Genomic DNA, 18,728 nt, shown 5'->3' on the forward strand with positions numbered 1-18,728 from the left:
TGGCATTTTCATTCCTTAAGATGTATCCTCAAGGTTTATAGGATAATATGACTCCAGAAATAGCCAACAACTTAATGTCACCAGTATTCTTTCTCAGTCTTCACCTCTGAAAAGTAATCTTATCTTCTGGCCAATTTACTGCTCTCAGAAAGTTATGAAAATATAAGAAGTATTGTAATCACCAGATTTGGTGATTACAATACTTTTAGTAAAGAAATATGCCATTTGGGTCAAGGGAAGGAAAGAGCTTATTAGTATATCAAGGATGTCCTGGCAAAATATCAGGAGGCATACTGTAAGTAGTCTGAAATAGTGAGAGGAGTTTGCATTGGTAGTCTAAAGAGATGGAAGAAAAGACTGATGTCAAGAGGTATACCTTATCTTTAGATGTTACCAATGCTTCATCAGAATATGAGAGAGAGAGAGAGAGAGAAAGGTAAAAATACACTACGGCAGAAGTTTTGCCCACCAGACTTGGAAAGAGACCCGAAGTTCAATGCCAATTTGAGCAAGTGGAAAGCTTAGTGCATTTGGACTTTATAAAGACTGTTTTTGATTTGTTGATATTTATAGAAGTTGTTAGAGGCTGTAGTGCGAGATGAATGAGAGGCTCGAGTCTAGCTTGAGACGCTGCACATATGTGACACTTTTAGTTTGGACTGTTTTGGTACATTTGTTGGAAAATAAGGACCAGGATAAGGGTTGGGGAATTAGAACAGAATGGGGAATAAAGGCACTCATTCCAACAAGAATAATTTCAGTTATTAGATCAGAATAAGTGATTGAGTTGCAAGAGCAGAAGCAATAATTAGATCATGGGGAAAGACACCAGAAATCCCAAATGATCATTCCAATTATACCAGTATAATGTTCTGAGATTGTGGGAGAAGAACAATCAGTAAAAAACGAAACATACAAGATTATGATCAGAATGGTGGCCAAGAAGAAAGATAACATCTAAAGTGAATTTGGAAGTAGAGTTGGTTAAGAAAATTCCAGGGTGTTGGGAGAATAATAAGGATTATCTGGTATTCTGGTAGGTTGTGAACAATTCATGTTAGATCATTACTGATAGCAACAATTCAGCTTTTCTTCCAGCTTGGTCTGTGAAGTAAGAGAAAAGTAACCAATCTCCAGTAAAGTTATCCTGATAAATAAAATAATTAGTATAACAAATTGGTATGGAAATCATGAAAAAGACAGTGAGAAAGCAAATTAAATAATAGCATAAGCAAGACAGGTTTAGTAGAGAGATAGCTGAATATTTAAAAGAAAGGATTTATATATATATATACATAAAAATATTAACATAACATTATACTAACAGCATTCAAATCAAGTGTAGCATGTAGGCTTACAGTTGGGTTAGAAACAAAAAGCTGATCAAAGAATGGTGAAGACTGCAGCAATGAGAATTCTCATAAAAATCTGATAATGACATGAATGAATGGCTTTAGTGATAATCATTAAATATAAATAGAAATTAACATTATCATTCAAGAATGTAAAAGCAGAGATGAAAGTTACATTAATAAGAGATGAAAGTTACATTAATAAGAGATGAATGTTAGCAAAACATATGTTCAAAGAAAAAAAATTCCAGAACAACTAGCAGGAAGATCAATATCAAGATGGACTAATGCAGGTTGAAGTGCTCTAGAAGAATTATAAGAACCAATGAAACCAGAGATCTAATGAACAAATACCAATTTATAAGTGCCATTATTTGCTGTTATTCAATTTAAAGAAAATTGGAGACTTGTATTGGTTGTATTTTGGAGTACAATATCATCTGCAGAAAGAGCTAAGTTGGATATATTCAATTTTAAGAACAGGTTTAATTCTACTTTCCTTTCATAAAGCGATACATATAAATGATGATAAGGGTGGAGATAACAGCATGTATCATTGTCTTACACCTAATTTTTTACATCAAACCATCTTCCTGTATTTCCTTCAATTCTAACTGATGACTTACAATTTAATTTTATAGACTATATACATATGAGCTGTCAGCATTTTAAGATATGGTCTACAATTATTGATTCCACCAGTCCAGCCCAGTGAATACTAGTTCCAGCCCATATTCAATGAACGTTTCCCAACATACAGCTTATGAAAAGTACTTAACTAATTACTGAAACCTTTGGATGAAATGAGATGTTAAATGTGATACTCTTGTATCACAGTTAACAACTCTTAGTTTAGAAACAAATTCATGGATTCATCACTACTGCTGTTAATGACAGCAGTAGTGATGACATCTTGAAGTATGCTTTTTTGATGCCAATTTAAAACCATCATATTAATGATGCTATGTTGATGATGTATTAATTATCTGGCTATTTCTGCATGGAAGAACTGCTATTTCCTTCTTCAACCACGATACTCAAAGATGCTACTTGCCAGAGCTTGAAAAGCTAGGAAATTACCCTACTAATTTATAAAAAATAAATAAAAAGTCATTTATCACACACACACACTCCAGTTCATCCCACAGGGTTGAGATCAGGGCTGTGGAAGTCAGTCAAGTGTGGTGACATTCATGGCCATAAACCACAGTTACAGCCTTATTACATGGTGCACTGTCATGCTCAAAGAGACAATGGTCAGTTCCATAGAAATGCCACAAAGTAGGAGGCACTATATTATCCAGAATGTTCAGATACCTCTGAGTTTAGCACCACAAACAGAGATCTGAGGTCAAGCAGGACAGTACCATCACACTGCCAGCTCTGAATTTCATAGTTGCACTCTAGTAAGAGACGCTCAGTAGAGGATGTAACATGATTTTTCACTCCATAACACAGCTTTCCCACGTCCCAATGTACATGCTCTTTGCACTATCGTGGAAGACGACACTGCATTTTAGTTTTCAGGTAACATGGAGCTTGCATATTGCAGTTGTGAGCTTCGGTTCTGAATGTTTTTGTGCAGATCCATGTTCCAGCGGATGTCTGGAACTCCACATTCAACATGTTGGCCAACAAATGATGATTTTTACATATTCCATGGAGTAGCCCATAATAATAATAAAATGAAGCTGTTGCTAAGATTCTGGCAAAATTTTCTCCCGGTGTCTGAAATAGTTTTGGGATCAGCAACAGTACCACCATTGTGCCTGGAGGTAGACAAATGGTGTGTTCTATATCCACTTTTCATATTCCAGATTTTATCTCATACAATTTTTGCACTGGTCATTTGATTAACTGATGAGGTAAACTGGATGCAAGATTATTTCTGACTCTGATGTCTCATATAATGTGCTTTGGCCCAAGAACACATGAAAGCTATTAAGTTTGATGTGATAGGGTATCTATAAAATATACCCATGCTCTGTGTTGGCTTTGGATAAAGTGGAAATCGAGATGTTCTTGGAATGGAGGCTGCTGCTGCTGCTGCCTGAAAAATGCAGTCTGTTATGTACTTTACTGTTTCACTGATAGGTGTTTGACTATATCAGCATTAAATTTCGCAAGAAAGTTGGAAAAAGTGTCCCCATCAGCCTAGTCCATTTTCCATATCAGTGCACTGTGAAGACATTGTGCAAAGAACAGGAAAAATGATTGCTTCCATATACAGCAATCCCTCAATTAATGCACCCCCGATCAGTAAGTTTCGATTAGTGCGTCATTTTTTTTTCAATACCCAAATTAGATTAGTGCGGCTATATACATCTTAAAAATAAATGTTACAGATTTTAAAAATTTTAGATCTATACATTTTTTATGGCTTTTTTTTTTTGAATTTTGGAAAACCTTTTCCAACTTTCTTGTGATTTAAAACATTTTACAAAGTTATTTTTTAATGGCATATTACACTATTTCCATGTACGCTATGTTCCAAATTTACAGCCAAAATTTATGTCATCTGCTTGCTGATCATATCATGTGCAATTGTTTTTTTTTTTGCTTTTTTATTTTAAATTATTTTCCTAACCATTAATCATGAGTAAAAGAATTAGTGAACAAAAAATAGAAAAAAAGTGAAAATGATTTGAAAAGTAATCTTATTGGAAGAAAACTTGAAATAATAAAAAAAATGAACAAGGTGAGTCCAGTGCAGAGATAGGACAAGAACACAAAAATGGTAAATCCACTGCGGAATACAAAGAGAAAGGTAAGGCTGCTTCAAGTTCATCATGCATGCACTCAAAATCAAAGTATTATAATGATTGAATTAGAGACTTCTTTTTATATGGATCGAAGATTGTAACCAAAAAGGGATCCCTCTAAACACTGGCCTTATTAAATCAAAGGCATTGTCTCTTTGTAACCTGGAAAGAAAGGGCTATCAATGATGGAAAAGAAGAAGAATTCCACGTTAGTGCTGGATGATTTGAGCGTTTCATAAAGAGAAATAGCCTACATAATGTTCTAATCACAGGAGAAGCTACAAGTGCAGATAAGGAGATATCCAGAGATTTTGAAGAAAATTGTGTAAGAAGGAGACTATTGTGATCAACAAATATTTAATGTCAATGAAACCAGCCTTTTTTTTTGGAAGCGAATGCCTTCCAAGACTTTTCTAGGCAAATCAGAGAAATCTCAGCCTGGTTATAGTCGCAAAGTCAAATGAAATTACTGCTAGCAATATGCAAGCCGTTTGGAAGTACATTCTTCCACATTGTGCAAATGATTTTAGAGGCTTTTCAAATGAATCTAAGTTAATTAAATGTCATTCTGAGAAGTTGAGTGATTCCGACCCACATAATTTTCTTCATATTCTATATTTAGAACATGAAGAAAATTTAATCACTGACAAGCTCAAAGAAGTTTCACGGAACCAATTTGAAAATAGTTTTTGTACAATCAAAGTTTTTAAGCGCAATGCTTATTAGAAACTGACCCTGGTAAAGAGAGAAGCAGTAAAATTTACAGAAGAAGCAATAGGGCCATACCATCAGTTGTATGAAAAAAAAAAAAAAAAACAGAATGCCCACCAAATTACGTTAGCTCAATTCTTTGTTAAGAAGCAGAATAATAAATTTATATTCTGAATATGTTTTATTGTCTTGCAGCTTCATTGTGTTCCTTTAACTAGGCCCTAAGGCATACCCTAATTCTTTTATAAAAAAAATATCTGAGGAATGAATTATACATTTTCCCATAGGTTATTATATTTGATTAGTGTACCTGTTTTAAAGAATGTATTAGGCGCACTAATCGAGGGATTGCTGTATATATAAGTTCCCTTTGACATCACACATGAGTAGTGGAAAGGGAGCAGATGATGGGTGGGTAGGCATATAGAAGAAAGTACTGAGTCTATTATTCAAAAGGGGAGAGGTCATTATTGTTAAGAATTTGTTGAATGATACAACCTCATCTATTTGCGTTGGCACTACTCCACATTGTATTGTGACCATCCATTAAAGTCACACATAAGAAGCATCGGCCCAGGAAGTTTTATCAAGATTGGTTTCATTTAACTCACCACTCAGGGTAAACAAATTGAACATACTGTAATAAGAAATTCCATGGATAGGCGAATCGCTATGTTTCCAGAGCAGTATTAATCTGAACATGGAAAAATGTATACGACTCTCCACTAGGATAGCTACTCCTCCATGAGCAGAACCACATCCAGTTTTGTCCTTGAATACAAAAGTGAAATTCCTTAAGGCAAGAGTCCTCATTGGGTCTTAAGTATGCTTCCTGTAGACAAAAACAGAACAAAATCTTGATATTATCGATATTCTGTGAAACCCACGACAGTTCCATTGTAAAAATTTTCCTATTGTTTTGGCTTTATAGGCTTGTCTGGTTTTCGGGAGGTCATATGGACGATTTTTGGAAGATTATGGATGGCAAGTGTCCATCTCTTCCTCTGGCAAAATATTCAATACTTCTAGTGTGTCAGGGTCAGTTGTCAAGTTTAATTTAATGGGAGTGTCTGGTGGTTTATCTTTGTGATATCCTTGCAATAATTTGACAAGTGGGCTCTCATCAAAGTCCCTGAAATTTGAGGATGAAGAATTCATGCTCAAAGGATTTTTGGTTCAGCACCAGAGCTCTCCACCCACCATGAAGCTGCACATGGATGCCCACTGACTAGTAAGAAATTACTGTGCTCAGGAGTGGCAAGCCAGGGGCTGAACCGGACACTATACCAGCACCACAGCAAGCCTTGAATCCCACCTCCCCCTAGATCATGGAGTGAGAGACTTACTGACCACTGCAGGCAAGCTCACTAAGCCAACTGATCCTGGCCAGGACCGCCTATCTTGTCAAAGGAGGTGGCCAAGTAGTGCAAAGACTATCAGGATTCCCTCTTTTTTGGATATCCATGCATCACACCGCACAGCAGACACAGCAGTAGGGTGTTGGATCCCAGTGATGGGTGGTCTGGAAGAAAGGATAGTAAAAAATGACTCAGAAGAAGTAGAGCAAAGAAAAAGAGGAAGAATGAAAAGGGTCAGTACCATCACTGGGACATTATTTTTGGATGTCCACGTGTCGCACCGCAAACAGTGTTGGATCCCAGTGATGGGTGGTCTTAAAAAATGACTCAGAAGTAGAGCAAAGAATACAGAAAGAAAAAGAATGAAAAGGGCCAGTACCATCACTGGGAAGTCTCCTCCACCAGAAACAATGGAGGAGCTAAAGTAGGCATGTAAACAATCTATGTAAGGTCCTCAGTAATAGTATGTGTCTCAGCATCTCTGCCTGTCTGTTCTGTGCAGTTGGAAAATGGGAACCCAGGTGTTGTGAACTTTACTAACAATGAGATGACCTCATTGTTAGTAAAGTGAAGAAAATCAACATTTAAAGAAAGGAAATTTGGAAGGGTTGGTGATAGCATTAGAAGAATGATAGAGAAAATGAATTTGACAATGTAGTGGCAAGATTCTCAGCCAGAGGTGGTCAACATCATGGGATCTAAGCTGGATACTCTTTGGCATGGTAAAACAGAATGGACATATGCACACAGAATAAGGTCTTTGACTACATACATCACCTGGAGAAAAATTCTACCCAAGTCAAAATGAGTCAATGTAATTAAGGAATCTGGAATTTGGGTTTCTGTCAGGAAAATGGTGCAGGTTAGGGTGGAATGAACATGAATATTATGAGGTTGGAATTGAAACTACATATGTTCTATAGATTTTAAGTTCTCTGGGTTTGCTGCATGCTTCATGGGCCAAGCACACTCCCCATGCAGTTTTTTTGACTTTGGATTTTCACTGTGACTATTAAACATACCACTTGATTTTTGCACTGGCATTCCTTGTTTATAGTCAATGGTTTACACTTCACCATTCTAACAATTTTTCTCCAGCTGATGATGTATGTAGTCAAAGATCTTATTCTCGGTGAGCAAAGGCAAGATATGGATGGGCTTGTACACATGATGGAATACCTTTGAATTTGCTATTTATAGCAGTTATGAATTCGGATCTGCTCAACGACATGTTGCAGGTTTCTCTTTAACCAAGTTCATTCCATCTTTATGTATGCATGTGGGTCCAAAGTGGCAACGCTTGCCAATTTTCTTGGGTTGAACTTACAGTGTTGGCAAACTTGATGTTATTCTTAAGTGTTGCATCAGTTTCCAGGAAGGTAAGGATGATGGCATCATATTTTTTTTGGCTTCAACAGCATTGTGCACTGTTGTCATGAGAAGGTTACAGAGCTTACTGGTGTTTGCATATTTACATCACCACCTAGGCAACAGTAACAAATCATATTGGTCTTTTCTTTCCATGGAATTAATTTTGCTAGAGAAAATCTCCTCATTAATAAGTCACTTTTTGAGACTGTAGGTGCTTTGAGGTTTAAAAATTTTTTAACAGAGGGGATACAGAAGGGAGAGAAAAATGGCTGTTTTCAGTTGGCCAGAAGTTTGTGTCCCCAATTTACTGATCTACTTACAGCTAAGCATACATCCACTAGCAAGAGTAATCACTCATACTTTTTGTTTCTTTGATGTGGAGTCTGCAGTTATGGCACTTCATATGGTGATCGGTTTGATTACTGATTGATGGTCTGTCAGTGGTAGCAATACACAATGCACTCTGACATCACTGAGCTTTGTTGTTGCCATCTCTGTCACATGCAGTAGGCATAGTTAGGTCCTAATATGTTGCAAGCATACACTTGCTCATGGCTGATATAAAAATAAAAGATAACTTTTCTGAGTTAGTTAAAATGTACTTACAAATTGTTTGGAGTTCAACCACTTAAGAACTACTGTTATACTTCACTTTTAAAAACATTCAAGAAGTTCATATTTAAGGTGCTCAAGTTACAATTTGGCTCATAATGATACTGGACTATGATTCCATGTGTTGATTCAGTTTTGACACTTGTCTGGTTGGCCAAATGGATGGTAAACCTGCTCTCCAACAAGCTGTGGGTTCACATCTAACACCAACCTTGCTTATGGCCAGGAAAAAACAGTTCCACGTTTGGTCTCTAAAAGCAGGGTTTCAGATTAATGTCGAAAGTTTATTTTTCACTTGGTTAGAGTATAATAAAATTAGTTTAATCCTTTATCCAAGTGTGAGCAAACAAAGTTTGAGCTCGAAAGTATCTTCAGGACTGGGGTAAGGTGGTACAACACCAGGCAACTCGTTGCAAAGGTGGAGCAAGCTACCAACACGCCTATCTCAGTATCTCCTATAATGCAAATAATGCAAACCACATCACCTTGGGGATATGTCTAATGTTATGCATTAAGGGAAGGGCCACTACCCAGACTAGTTTCGACCTTTATTGAGGTCTCTTCAGTGGGAGCCAAGCCCAAGTGGAGATACCAGACAGAAGCAATAGCAGGTCATCTCTACCTATAGGAGTTGCCAAATGGTGTGCCACTCTTTTTTAATAAATTACTCTGGATTTAGAGAAAGATGTTGAAAGTTTATTTTTCACTTGGTTAGACACTTGGCATAACATTAGACATATCCGCAAGGTGATGTGTTTTGCATTATAGGAGATACTGAGATAGGCAGCATGTTGGTAGCTTGCTCCACCTTTGCAACGAGTTGGCCTGGTGTTGTACCACCTTACCCCAGTCCTGAAGATACTTTCAGGCGCAAACTTTGTTTGCTCACACTTGGATAAAGATTAAACTAATTTTATTATACTCTAACAAAGTGAAAAATAAACTTTCAACATCTTTCTCTAAATCCAGAGTAATTTATTAAAAAAGGGTGGCACACCATTTGGAAACTCCTATAGGTAGAGATGACCTGCTAATGCTTCTGCCTGCTATCTCCACTTGGGCCTGGCTCCTACTGAAGAGACCTCAATAAAGGTCGAAACTAGTCTGGGTAGTGGTCCTTCCCTTAATGCATAACATTGGACATATCCGCAAGGTGATGTGTTTTGCATTATAGGAGATACTGTGATAGGCTGCTGGTAGCTTGCTCCACCTTTGCAACGAGTTGCCCTGGTGTTGTACCACCTTACTCCAGTCCTGAAGATACTTTCAGGTGCAAACTTTGTTTGCTCACACTTGGATAAAGGATTAAACTAATTTTATTATCAGATTATTTAACTTTTCCTTCTAGTACTAATGTAATATACTATAGGGTTACAATCTCCCACAGGAAGGATTTACATAAAAATAAAAAAGTTTCCAACCCTGCTGCTACACAAGTCGCATTTAAACCTTTCACAAAACTCCAGTCATTACACAGTTCCGACATGACACAAACCTGGATAATGTGGGTGGATGTTGATTTGGGAACACATAATATTTACTATTATCAAAAAGATAAAATAGGCCTTACATCAGTTGTAGTAGTAGGCTATGAGACTGGCTGAAATAACTTCTGCATTCTATTTAGAGAAGAATTTTATTATAGAAGTGGATTCAAGGGATCAATGCAGGCCATTCTATAATTGTACACAAATCTGACAAGGGAATGAAGTGTTGAGATGTGGGTAACTTTTATCAAACAATGTAATCTAAGAATTAAGCTAAACTAGTTTATATCTAAAACTGAATCAACAATTAAGATCTTATCAAATGATGGCTGATAGCTGCACTTACACGTCAATCTGTATTTTCTGTGTATTCTTTTCTGTGTTTTTAAAGTCCTTAAAGAATAAAGAAGTATGATGCAACATTTAATTTTGTGAGCAAGTTTATTGCTGCATAATCTGACAGTTATCCACTAAACACAACATAGTTCAGTAGCAGCTATAACAGTTTATTCTACACAACCCGCTGTTAAGCAGAAAAGAAAATGTTACATGAATTTACTAACATTTTTTATATCTTATTATAAACAAATTACACAAATAACATGAGGGGAAGGCTACATACCTCCTTTTGGTATCTTCACTATCTGACTTGCCAAAATGGTTTTCATTTTGCTGAAACATAAGTAAAAAATTAGACCATTTTTCATTAATGTTCTTATTTATATTAATCAAAACTTAAATATTTATAAAAATATACCTTCTACAGTAATTCATTATATACTTGGATAATTTGTAATTAGGGAATTACCAATCATCCAGGCACCTCATAACTAGCTTTTCTGTCTGACTGGATTATATCTAGTCATTACATGATAATTGTGACCTGTTTGGGGTTATTTCAATAATTCTTAATGAGGAATGCATTCCCTCAGAAAATTATGTTTCATTCTGAAAACTTAGAAACTAGCCAGAAGATCCATGCAGTCAAGAGATATAATACATTGGCCTCATAGCCTTAGGTGCTTTGGCCATAATTTCAAAAGTATTATCCTCACCTCAGCAAAGATTAAAATATTAAAGTATTAAAGTATTATCCTCACCTCAGCAAAGAGGTGAGGATAATACTTTACAAGAAGTTATATTGTTTTGTTTTTGTTTTTTAAATTAAGGGATATTGCATCCTATATTGTTTCTTAGCCGAATAAGAAACTCAAAGAGTTTCATGCCGAATATAGAAACTATATAAAGTTTGGCGATTCCAAGCGTAAGCAAATACCTGGATAGTGCAGCACCTGACCCATTTGGTAGTGCAAACTGAGACAACTCACAGAAAGGGTGGAGCAAGCTCCGATCACTATTCTTGGTATTTACCCATAACGTGAACTTAGCTCCTAGGAGCTGTATTACTGTTCTACATCATGAGAGAAGGTCACTACCCAAACCAGTTTCAACCTTTATTGAGGTCTCATCAGTGAGTAGGTAGATCTATTTAATACCAAGTTTGTAGCAAACGGAACTTACATACCCTACTATAAGAATTGCCAAGAAAGTGTCCTAGTAAATTACTAATTATATGAAGAGCCAAAAGCTTCAATTCGGCGACGTGAACTTATTTAAGTTAAGGGATATTACATCTTGTTAGCCAAATAAGAAACTCAAAGAGTTTCATGCCGAATATAGAAACTATATAAAGTTCAACGATTCCAAGCGTAAGCAAATACCTGGATAGTGCAGAACCTAACCCATTTGGTAGTACAACACTGAGGCAACTCATAGTAATGTTGGAGCAAGCTCCGTTCACTATTCTTGGTATTTACCCATAATGTTAAACCCAGCTCCTAGGAGCTGTACTGCTGTTCTACATTATGAGAGAAGGTCACTACCCAGACCGATTTCAACCTTTATTGAGGTCTCATCAGTGAGTAGGTAGACCTAGTTAATACCAAGTTTGAACCAAGGCTATGAAACAATATGGGATGTAATATCCCTTAACTTAAATAATTTCACATCACCAAATTGAAGCCTTTGGCTCTTCATATAATTAGTAATTTATTAGGACACGTTCTTGGCAATTCTTATAGTAGGGTATGTAAGTTCTGTTCGCTACAAACTACCTACTCACTGATGAGACCTCAATAAAGGTTGAAACCGGTCTGGGTAGTGACCTTCTCTCATAACGTAGAACAGCAATACAGCTCCTAGGAGCTGGGTTTCACATTATGTGTAAATACCAAGAATGGTGAACGGAGTTTGCTCCACCCTTACTATGAGTTGCCTCAGTGTTGCACTACCAAATGGGTTAGGTGTTGCACTATCCAGGTATTTGCTTACGCTTGGACTCACCGAACTTTTATAGTTTCTACATTTGGCATGAAACTCTTTGAGTTTCTTATTCGGCTATGAAACAATATGGGATGTAATATCTCTTAACTTAAATAATTTCACGTCGCCAAATTGAAGCCTTTGGCTCTTCATATAATTAGTAATTTATTAGGACACCTTCTTGGCAATTCTTATAGTAGGGTATGCAAGTTCTGTTAGTTACAAACTTGGTATTAACTAGGTCTACCTACTCACTGATGAGACCTCAATAAAGGTTGAAACCGGTCTGGGTAGTGACCTTCTCTCATAATGTAGAACAGCAATAGCTCCTAGGAGCTGGGTAAATACCAAGAATAGTGAACGGAGCTTGCTCCACCCTTACTATGAGTTGCCTCAGTGTTGCACTATCCAGGTATTTGCTTACGCTTGGACTCGCCAAAATTTATATAGTTTCTATATTCGGCATGAAACTCTGAGTTTCTTATTTGGCTATGAAACAATATGGAATGCAATATCCCTTAACTTAAATAAATTCACGTCGCCAAATTGAAGCCTTTGGCTCTTTATATAATTAGTAATTTAATAAAGATAATTCATAAAGCAGACTCTGAAGTACTTGGCAAGTAAAATAACATATTAAAAAGAAAAACATTAAAAATTTGGAACACATAGAAAATATAATAAAAGAAAAACAAGTGGTGTCCATGGTATCTCAGAAAAGGTGGCCAAGATATTAAAAAAGCACAATCTTGTGACCCCACACAAAAAGCTAGCAGCCCTATTTGCTCCCCCAAAGACCAGCTACCTCTGGATTTACCTGGAGTGTAACAGGTACCCTGCAGTTGCAACCATTATTATGGACAAACAGGTAGGACAGCCAACATCTGTACAGCAGAGCACCAGGAATACATCCGATTCCACCACTACTGTTGCTCAAGATTAGCAGACCATGCCATGGATACCCGGCACAGGATTCAATTGAAAAAGTCAATCTTACTCCACAAAGCAAATTCAAGAGGCTTTTCTGGATGTGCAACTCTTACCAACTATCCCAACCTAAACAAACATGGTTGTATCAGACTACCCCTCATATGGGAAATCCTTATCTGCAGACAGCCAGCCCAACGACCAAGAACCAAATTCAATAGGTGGTGTAATCCTGGGACTTAAAGTCTTATTGTATCTCTCCTGTTCACCTGTGTTACTGAAGTGTGCTTGTGTGCATGTTTAATACCATTGTATTAATCCTTGAAGATGCCAATTTAACTATGGCAGATTATCGAAAAGAATAAATTAATATTTTATTATCAAATGTACGTTGTCAATTTCCTTAAACAAGACACCATGATAATCACAGAAGTTTTGCCTATATATCTAAGGCATCTTTAAGGTAGCTAAAAAAATGGAATGTAATATACAATTAGCAAAGATTTCAATAAGCAGAATAGCTTTACAAGGTGAGAAATAGCAAACCAATTCCTAATTAAAAAACTTCTTTATGGAACAATTTAAACAACATCTCAGAGATATTTTCCAAATCTATGCAATGGAATATGTTGACATCTTTTCAATTTGGAATAATGATTCTTCTGATATAGAAAATTTAATATCCCTAATACAGTTCACTTTAGGAGAAAAAAAAAAAGAACACAACAATTAGTATTTTTGGAACTGCTAACTCTTCATCAACTGGATGGCAATCTTCACTTTAAGTTTCAAAAGAAAACTCGCACAAGCAAATTGCAGCATCATCCCAGTATAAAAATTGGAACCTTAAAGATCTTAAGGAATCATGCTTACAGATAACATACTATAATAAAGAATGGAATTACATTAATTTTCTTGCCAAATGGTTTCAGTGAAGCCTTTATTAACAAAGCATTCAACAGCTGTAGTATTCTTGCCTCGACTGCTCAAGAAATTCTTATTCCACTTTCCTGTTACAAAACGCTGCATGAGGCAGATTTCCTATGGAATTGTCTTTATAAGGAACATTGTGAAATGTTACTACATTGTCCAAAATTAAATAGATCTGATGGCCTACATTTAATAGGAGATGATACGTTTTCAAGCTGTTGACCTTTCCTATATTTTTGTATTGTTTTTTTGCATGAGGAATTGGTTGACTTTTTTTTTTTTTACTGTACTAAAGCTATTGTGGCACTTAGAATCTGTTAATTAGATAGTTTCATTTTTTTTTTTGTTGTACTAAAGATGCCTCAGATACATAGATAAAATTCTATATACAAGTTGTTCCAGTCCTGAAAATACTTCAGGTGCAAACTGTTTGCTTACAAGACAAGGTTTAACACACGTGAACCACAGTAGTAGGTTTTTATTACGTAAATATTTCATCCTAGGTATCTTAGGACATCATCAGTACAGTAAGGCAATACTAGGAATGACAAAAGATAGGGCATGCACATACAAAGGAATCCAAAATTGCGTTAAGTGGCGTGTTGCGGCCTGAACTTAAATTAAATTAAATTGAACTAAATTACTTAAATTAAATTAAAATTAATTACAGTTAAGTTATTTTACACAATTTTGTATGACAATTTCCCATATTTTAGGGATGGCAAGAACATCATTGCGGTTTAGATTTGGTCTGTGGAGTAGGGCTTCAGCACTTTCTTTATATAAACGTTCATATTTATATGAAAATCTGTGTAGAAGTTTTGTCTTTTTCCAATGGATCTTGTGGTTTGGGTTTTCAACTCTGTGTTGAAACATATTAAAAACTGATCTGCCTGTTCTGTCCAAAATAAGAGTTTACAGAAGCATGGAACCTCGTGCACACCAGGTAATAGCATAGGTGAAGGTTTGTCTTTCACCTATGCTACTACCTGGTGTCCAAAGAAATTTTGGATTCCTTTGTACGTACACGCCCTTTCTTTTGTCATTCCTAGTATTGCCTTACTGTACTGATGATGTCCTAAGATACCTAGGACGAAATATTTACGTAATAAAAACACCTACTACTGTGGTTCATGTGTGTGTTAAACTTAGTCATGAATTCTCCACAGGTTTCTCTATATAAAATGTTTGCTTACACTTGGATAAAGGATTAAACCAAGCATATAATTTCTTGGTATCTTTAAGTTTAAGTATCTTTAATCTCAAGTATTATGCTTATTTATGTTCTTCTGATTCTAAAGGTATACTATATAACATGTTTCTAATGGTAATGTGTACATAACATACCAATATCCAGTCAGTAGTGGCCATCTCGGATGAATAATTATAAGATTTACAATATCACATAAATGATTCCAAACTGATGTTGCTTAAAATAGCCTATGAAGTCAGATACTATCTAGCACAAAGGACATAAATATTCCCTTTGAATATATAAGTTCATCATTCCCATGGCCATATTTTTAAATAATTGGATATATTAAACTTAGAATATCTAAAATGTTTCCATTATTATTTTAAAAACATGCACCTTTTCCTTAAATGCAAGTATCTCTCAATCTTTTTGTTAATTATATACTTGCATTTTTTTTAGTTGTACTGAAGATACTTTAGACATTAGACACATAAGCAAAATTCTGCAATTAAAATTATTTAACAAGTCTCTTGAGATAAGTCTTTTATCTCAAGTATTATGCTTGTTTATGTTCTTCTGATTTGAGTGGTAGTGTATCAGTCTCTATCCAAAGGCAGTGGGTTCAAATCCTATTGTGGGCATGGATGTTTGTGATTGTCTGTGAAAATACTAGTGGTGATGGATAATGATGGTAGTTGCAATATGCTGTAGTTGGTGAATTGAGTGATGGAGATGGAGAGTTGTGGAGTGGGTGCCCTCCCACGATAAGTCTTCGGACTCCTTGGAGGTGTCATTAATTATAATAATAATGACATGTTTCTAATGGTAGTGCACATAACATACCAATATCCAGTCAGTGATGGCCATTCCAGATGAATAATTATAAGATTTACAATATCACACAAATGATTCCAAATTAATGTTGCTTGAAATGGCCCATGGAGTCAGATACTATCTAGCACAAAGGACATAAACATTCCCTCTGAATATATAAGTTCATCATTCTCATGGCCATATTTCAAACAACTGAATATATTAAATTTAGAATATTTAAAATGTTTCTATTATTTTAAAAACATGCACCTTTTCTTTAAATAGAAGTATCTTTCAATCTCCAAATTTTCAACATAATAAGACTAAAATTTTAGTCTTTATTATTGTATTTCATTAAAATTCAATTGCATATATTAGGTTGCATATGGATTTTGAGAGTGGCAATAGAAAATGAGAAAGTTCTTACAAATGTAACTGAATTCTATGGGCTTTACTCATTCAAAAAATTGAAAAAGGAAGGCAATTCAAAGAAAGGAAGTGTGGGGATGAAAATATGAAAGCTGTTAGTGAAATCACAATTGGACGGTGTGTTGATACTGGTAAGCTGCTACATACTTTTATAGATTATTATTAAAGGAAAGTAGATGATGGATCTAAGTTTAACTCAACAGATCTACAGAAAAAGCGCAAGGTAGAAACCATTAGTGTTTACTGAATTACAAGATTGGATTACCAAATGAAACGTCCTTAATAATCAAGCCCCGTATTTTATTCTATCCAGCTCTAACCTAAAAATCATTCGCGGAATCAATATTTTTCTTAATAGAGGTTTCTAGTACTTCGCTCAAAAACTGAATAAGTATTCTATTATAGAGGGGTATAATTGAGTGTGTGTCCCAACGTATCCAGTCGTTTAGTGATTAATTAAACAATGTTCTTAATTTTCGTAGCAGTAAATACATCATCATGACTAGACCAGATGACCATTCGGTTACATAAGTCAAGGATAAGCGTAATCTCAAAATTGTGGCCAAAGGACGACTAGTACCGAATTAATGCATTATAGGATATGCCCAGTCAAAGAAGTGCATTTCTAACACAGCATTTTGATATTTAGTACATTTTTGACATGGTATTATCTAACAGGAAGGCTTCAGTCAGTATAACTTATACGAGAAGAAATGCACGGAAAGAGTAAATTACAAGAAAAGGAATGCAAATATCAAAGTAAAGGTATTCACAAAACAATTAAAAAACAGTATTTCCACAAGCATGTTAAAAATCACTTACGATTAAAGCAGATTGATGACACAAACTTACACAAATTATGGGTTAAAGAAAAATTGCTGAAAAAGCAGCGCCACCACCGTTTTTACGGTAAATGAGTTATTGAATTGGCTAGTTGTGCAAATTTAGAAAACACTCGAACAATTACTTAGCTGTCTTTTACATTTAGCTTTAATTTGTGACAAGCGGCATTTGCTATCGCTATAACTTTTTTTTTATCTATGTAATCAGAAGGGAAAGTGGTTAAACTGGACATTAAAAAATGGAATCCTAATCCGAAACAAACAGAAAAGGTTTGAAAAAGTCTGAATGTCAACCAAGATCACTACAGGAATGGCCAATCTAGTGGTGAATTGAAGGCCAACATATTTCGGATATACTGAAAAGTGTACCGAAGAGAGTAAAGTTGTAATTGGAGACAAAGGCGTGTGTCAACAGAGTTTATAGGTTTGAGAAAATAAAAAGTCAATGAAATACTCACATGTCTGGGTTTTATTCAAGCTCGCACAAAGGATCACATAAGATGAGCTCAGATATCTTTGACATTGTACCTGGCATAGAAAACAGTATTGATATATAAAAGAGACTTTATTTATTGATTGTGAAATAATACCTGAAATGAAAGTATAGATGATTTAATTCTGAATTAGCATATTTATTCATTTATTACAATGATGATAGAGTCAAAATTTTGGTCTCGGGATACAGGTAAAAGAAATACGCTATCTATTAATAATGGTGCGGACACCACTGTTATTTGAAGTTATTGAACATTCCGGGTTAGTTAATAACATAAAAACCGTTTCACAGATAGTAGGAAGCAGTATTTCATCGTAGTAGCAGTTAAATACAGATGGTGGTATGGCAACATGAGGTAAACTCAGTGACTTCGAGAGAGGTATCATCGTGGGCTCTCACATTTGTGGCTATGGGCATGCCACAAATGTTCGTACGTACCACTGCCACTCAAATGGCGCATCCAAAATCAACGGTTGGCGATGTGATCAACAAATGGAGACGTTCTGACATCACTAGTGCGGGAAAACACCCAGGACGGCCGCTGAAAATTACTGACAGGGACAGGAGAGTGTTAAAACGGATGGCACGCAAAAATCGGCTACAATCGGCACAGACCATCAGTGATTAGTTCCAGAGCGCCAGTAACACAACGGTGAGCATTAATGCTGTAAGAGAAGAACTCCAATTACTGTTTACACGAAAGAGCAACGGCACACAAGTCGAACATCACAACAACAACAACGAACAACGCGGCTCATCTGGTATGGCACAAAGAGTGTGTGAACTGAACAATTAAACAGTGGAAAACGGTTATCTGAAGCCATGAAACAAGGTTCATCTGTTTCCAGTCTGATGGCAAGGTTTGGAAGAAGCCTGCTGAACGCTTGTTACTCCAATGTATTATACCCAAGTAAAGTTGGATGGTGGAGGAGTACTGGTGTCGGGTGCACCCAGCTGGATTGGAGTGGGACCACTGGTCGTTGTCGATGGTTCCATGAAGGTAGTTCAGTACCTTGCTATTCTGGATAATTAAGTGCTATCTGCACTGCGAGTTTTTATGGCATGGACCCTTGTTACTATCAAGACGACAATGGCCCATGCTACAAAGCTGCTTTGGAATG

General features: G+C 36.0%; 1 protein-coding gene across 1 annotated transcript in view; it reads right to left on the reverse strand.

Annotated features, from left to right (window-relative positions):
• Positions 1–17,181, reverse strand: part of RpL9 (ribosomal protein L9) — a 47,737-nt gene extending 30,556 nt beyond the window's left edge. The window contains exons 1-2 of the mRNA XM_090391205.1: positions 17,092–17,181; positions 10,276–10,325 (exon numbers count right to left, since the gene is read on the reverse strand). Of these exons, the coding sequence (XP_090247331.1) occupies positions 10,276–10,321 (46 nt within the window). The 5' untranslated portion in view covers positions 10,322–10,325; positions 17,092–17,181. The remainder of the gene's footprint in view (positions 1–10,275; positions 10,326–17,091) is intronic.
• Positions 17,182–18,728: the final 1,547 nt, after the last annotated feature.

Source organism: Typopeltis vanoorti, chromosome 4, assembly GCF_054136105.1.
Source record: "Typopeltis vanoorti isolate ZY-2024b chromosome 4, IOZ_Tvanoo_1.0, whole genome shotgun sequence".
Taxonomy (NCBI): domain Eukaryota; kingdom Metazoa; phylum Arthropoda; class Arachnida; order Uropygi; family Thelyphonidae; genus Typopeltis; species Typopeltis vanoorti.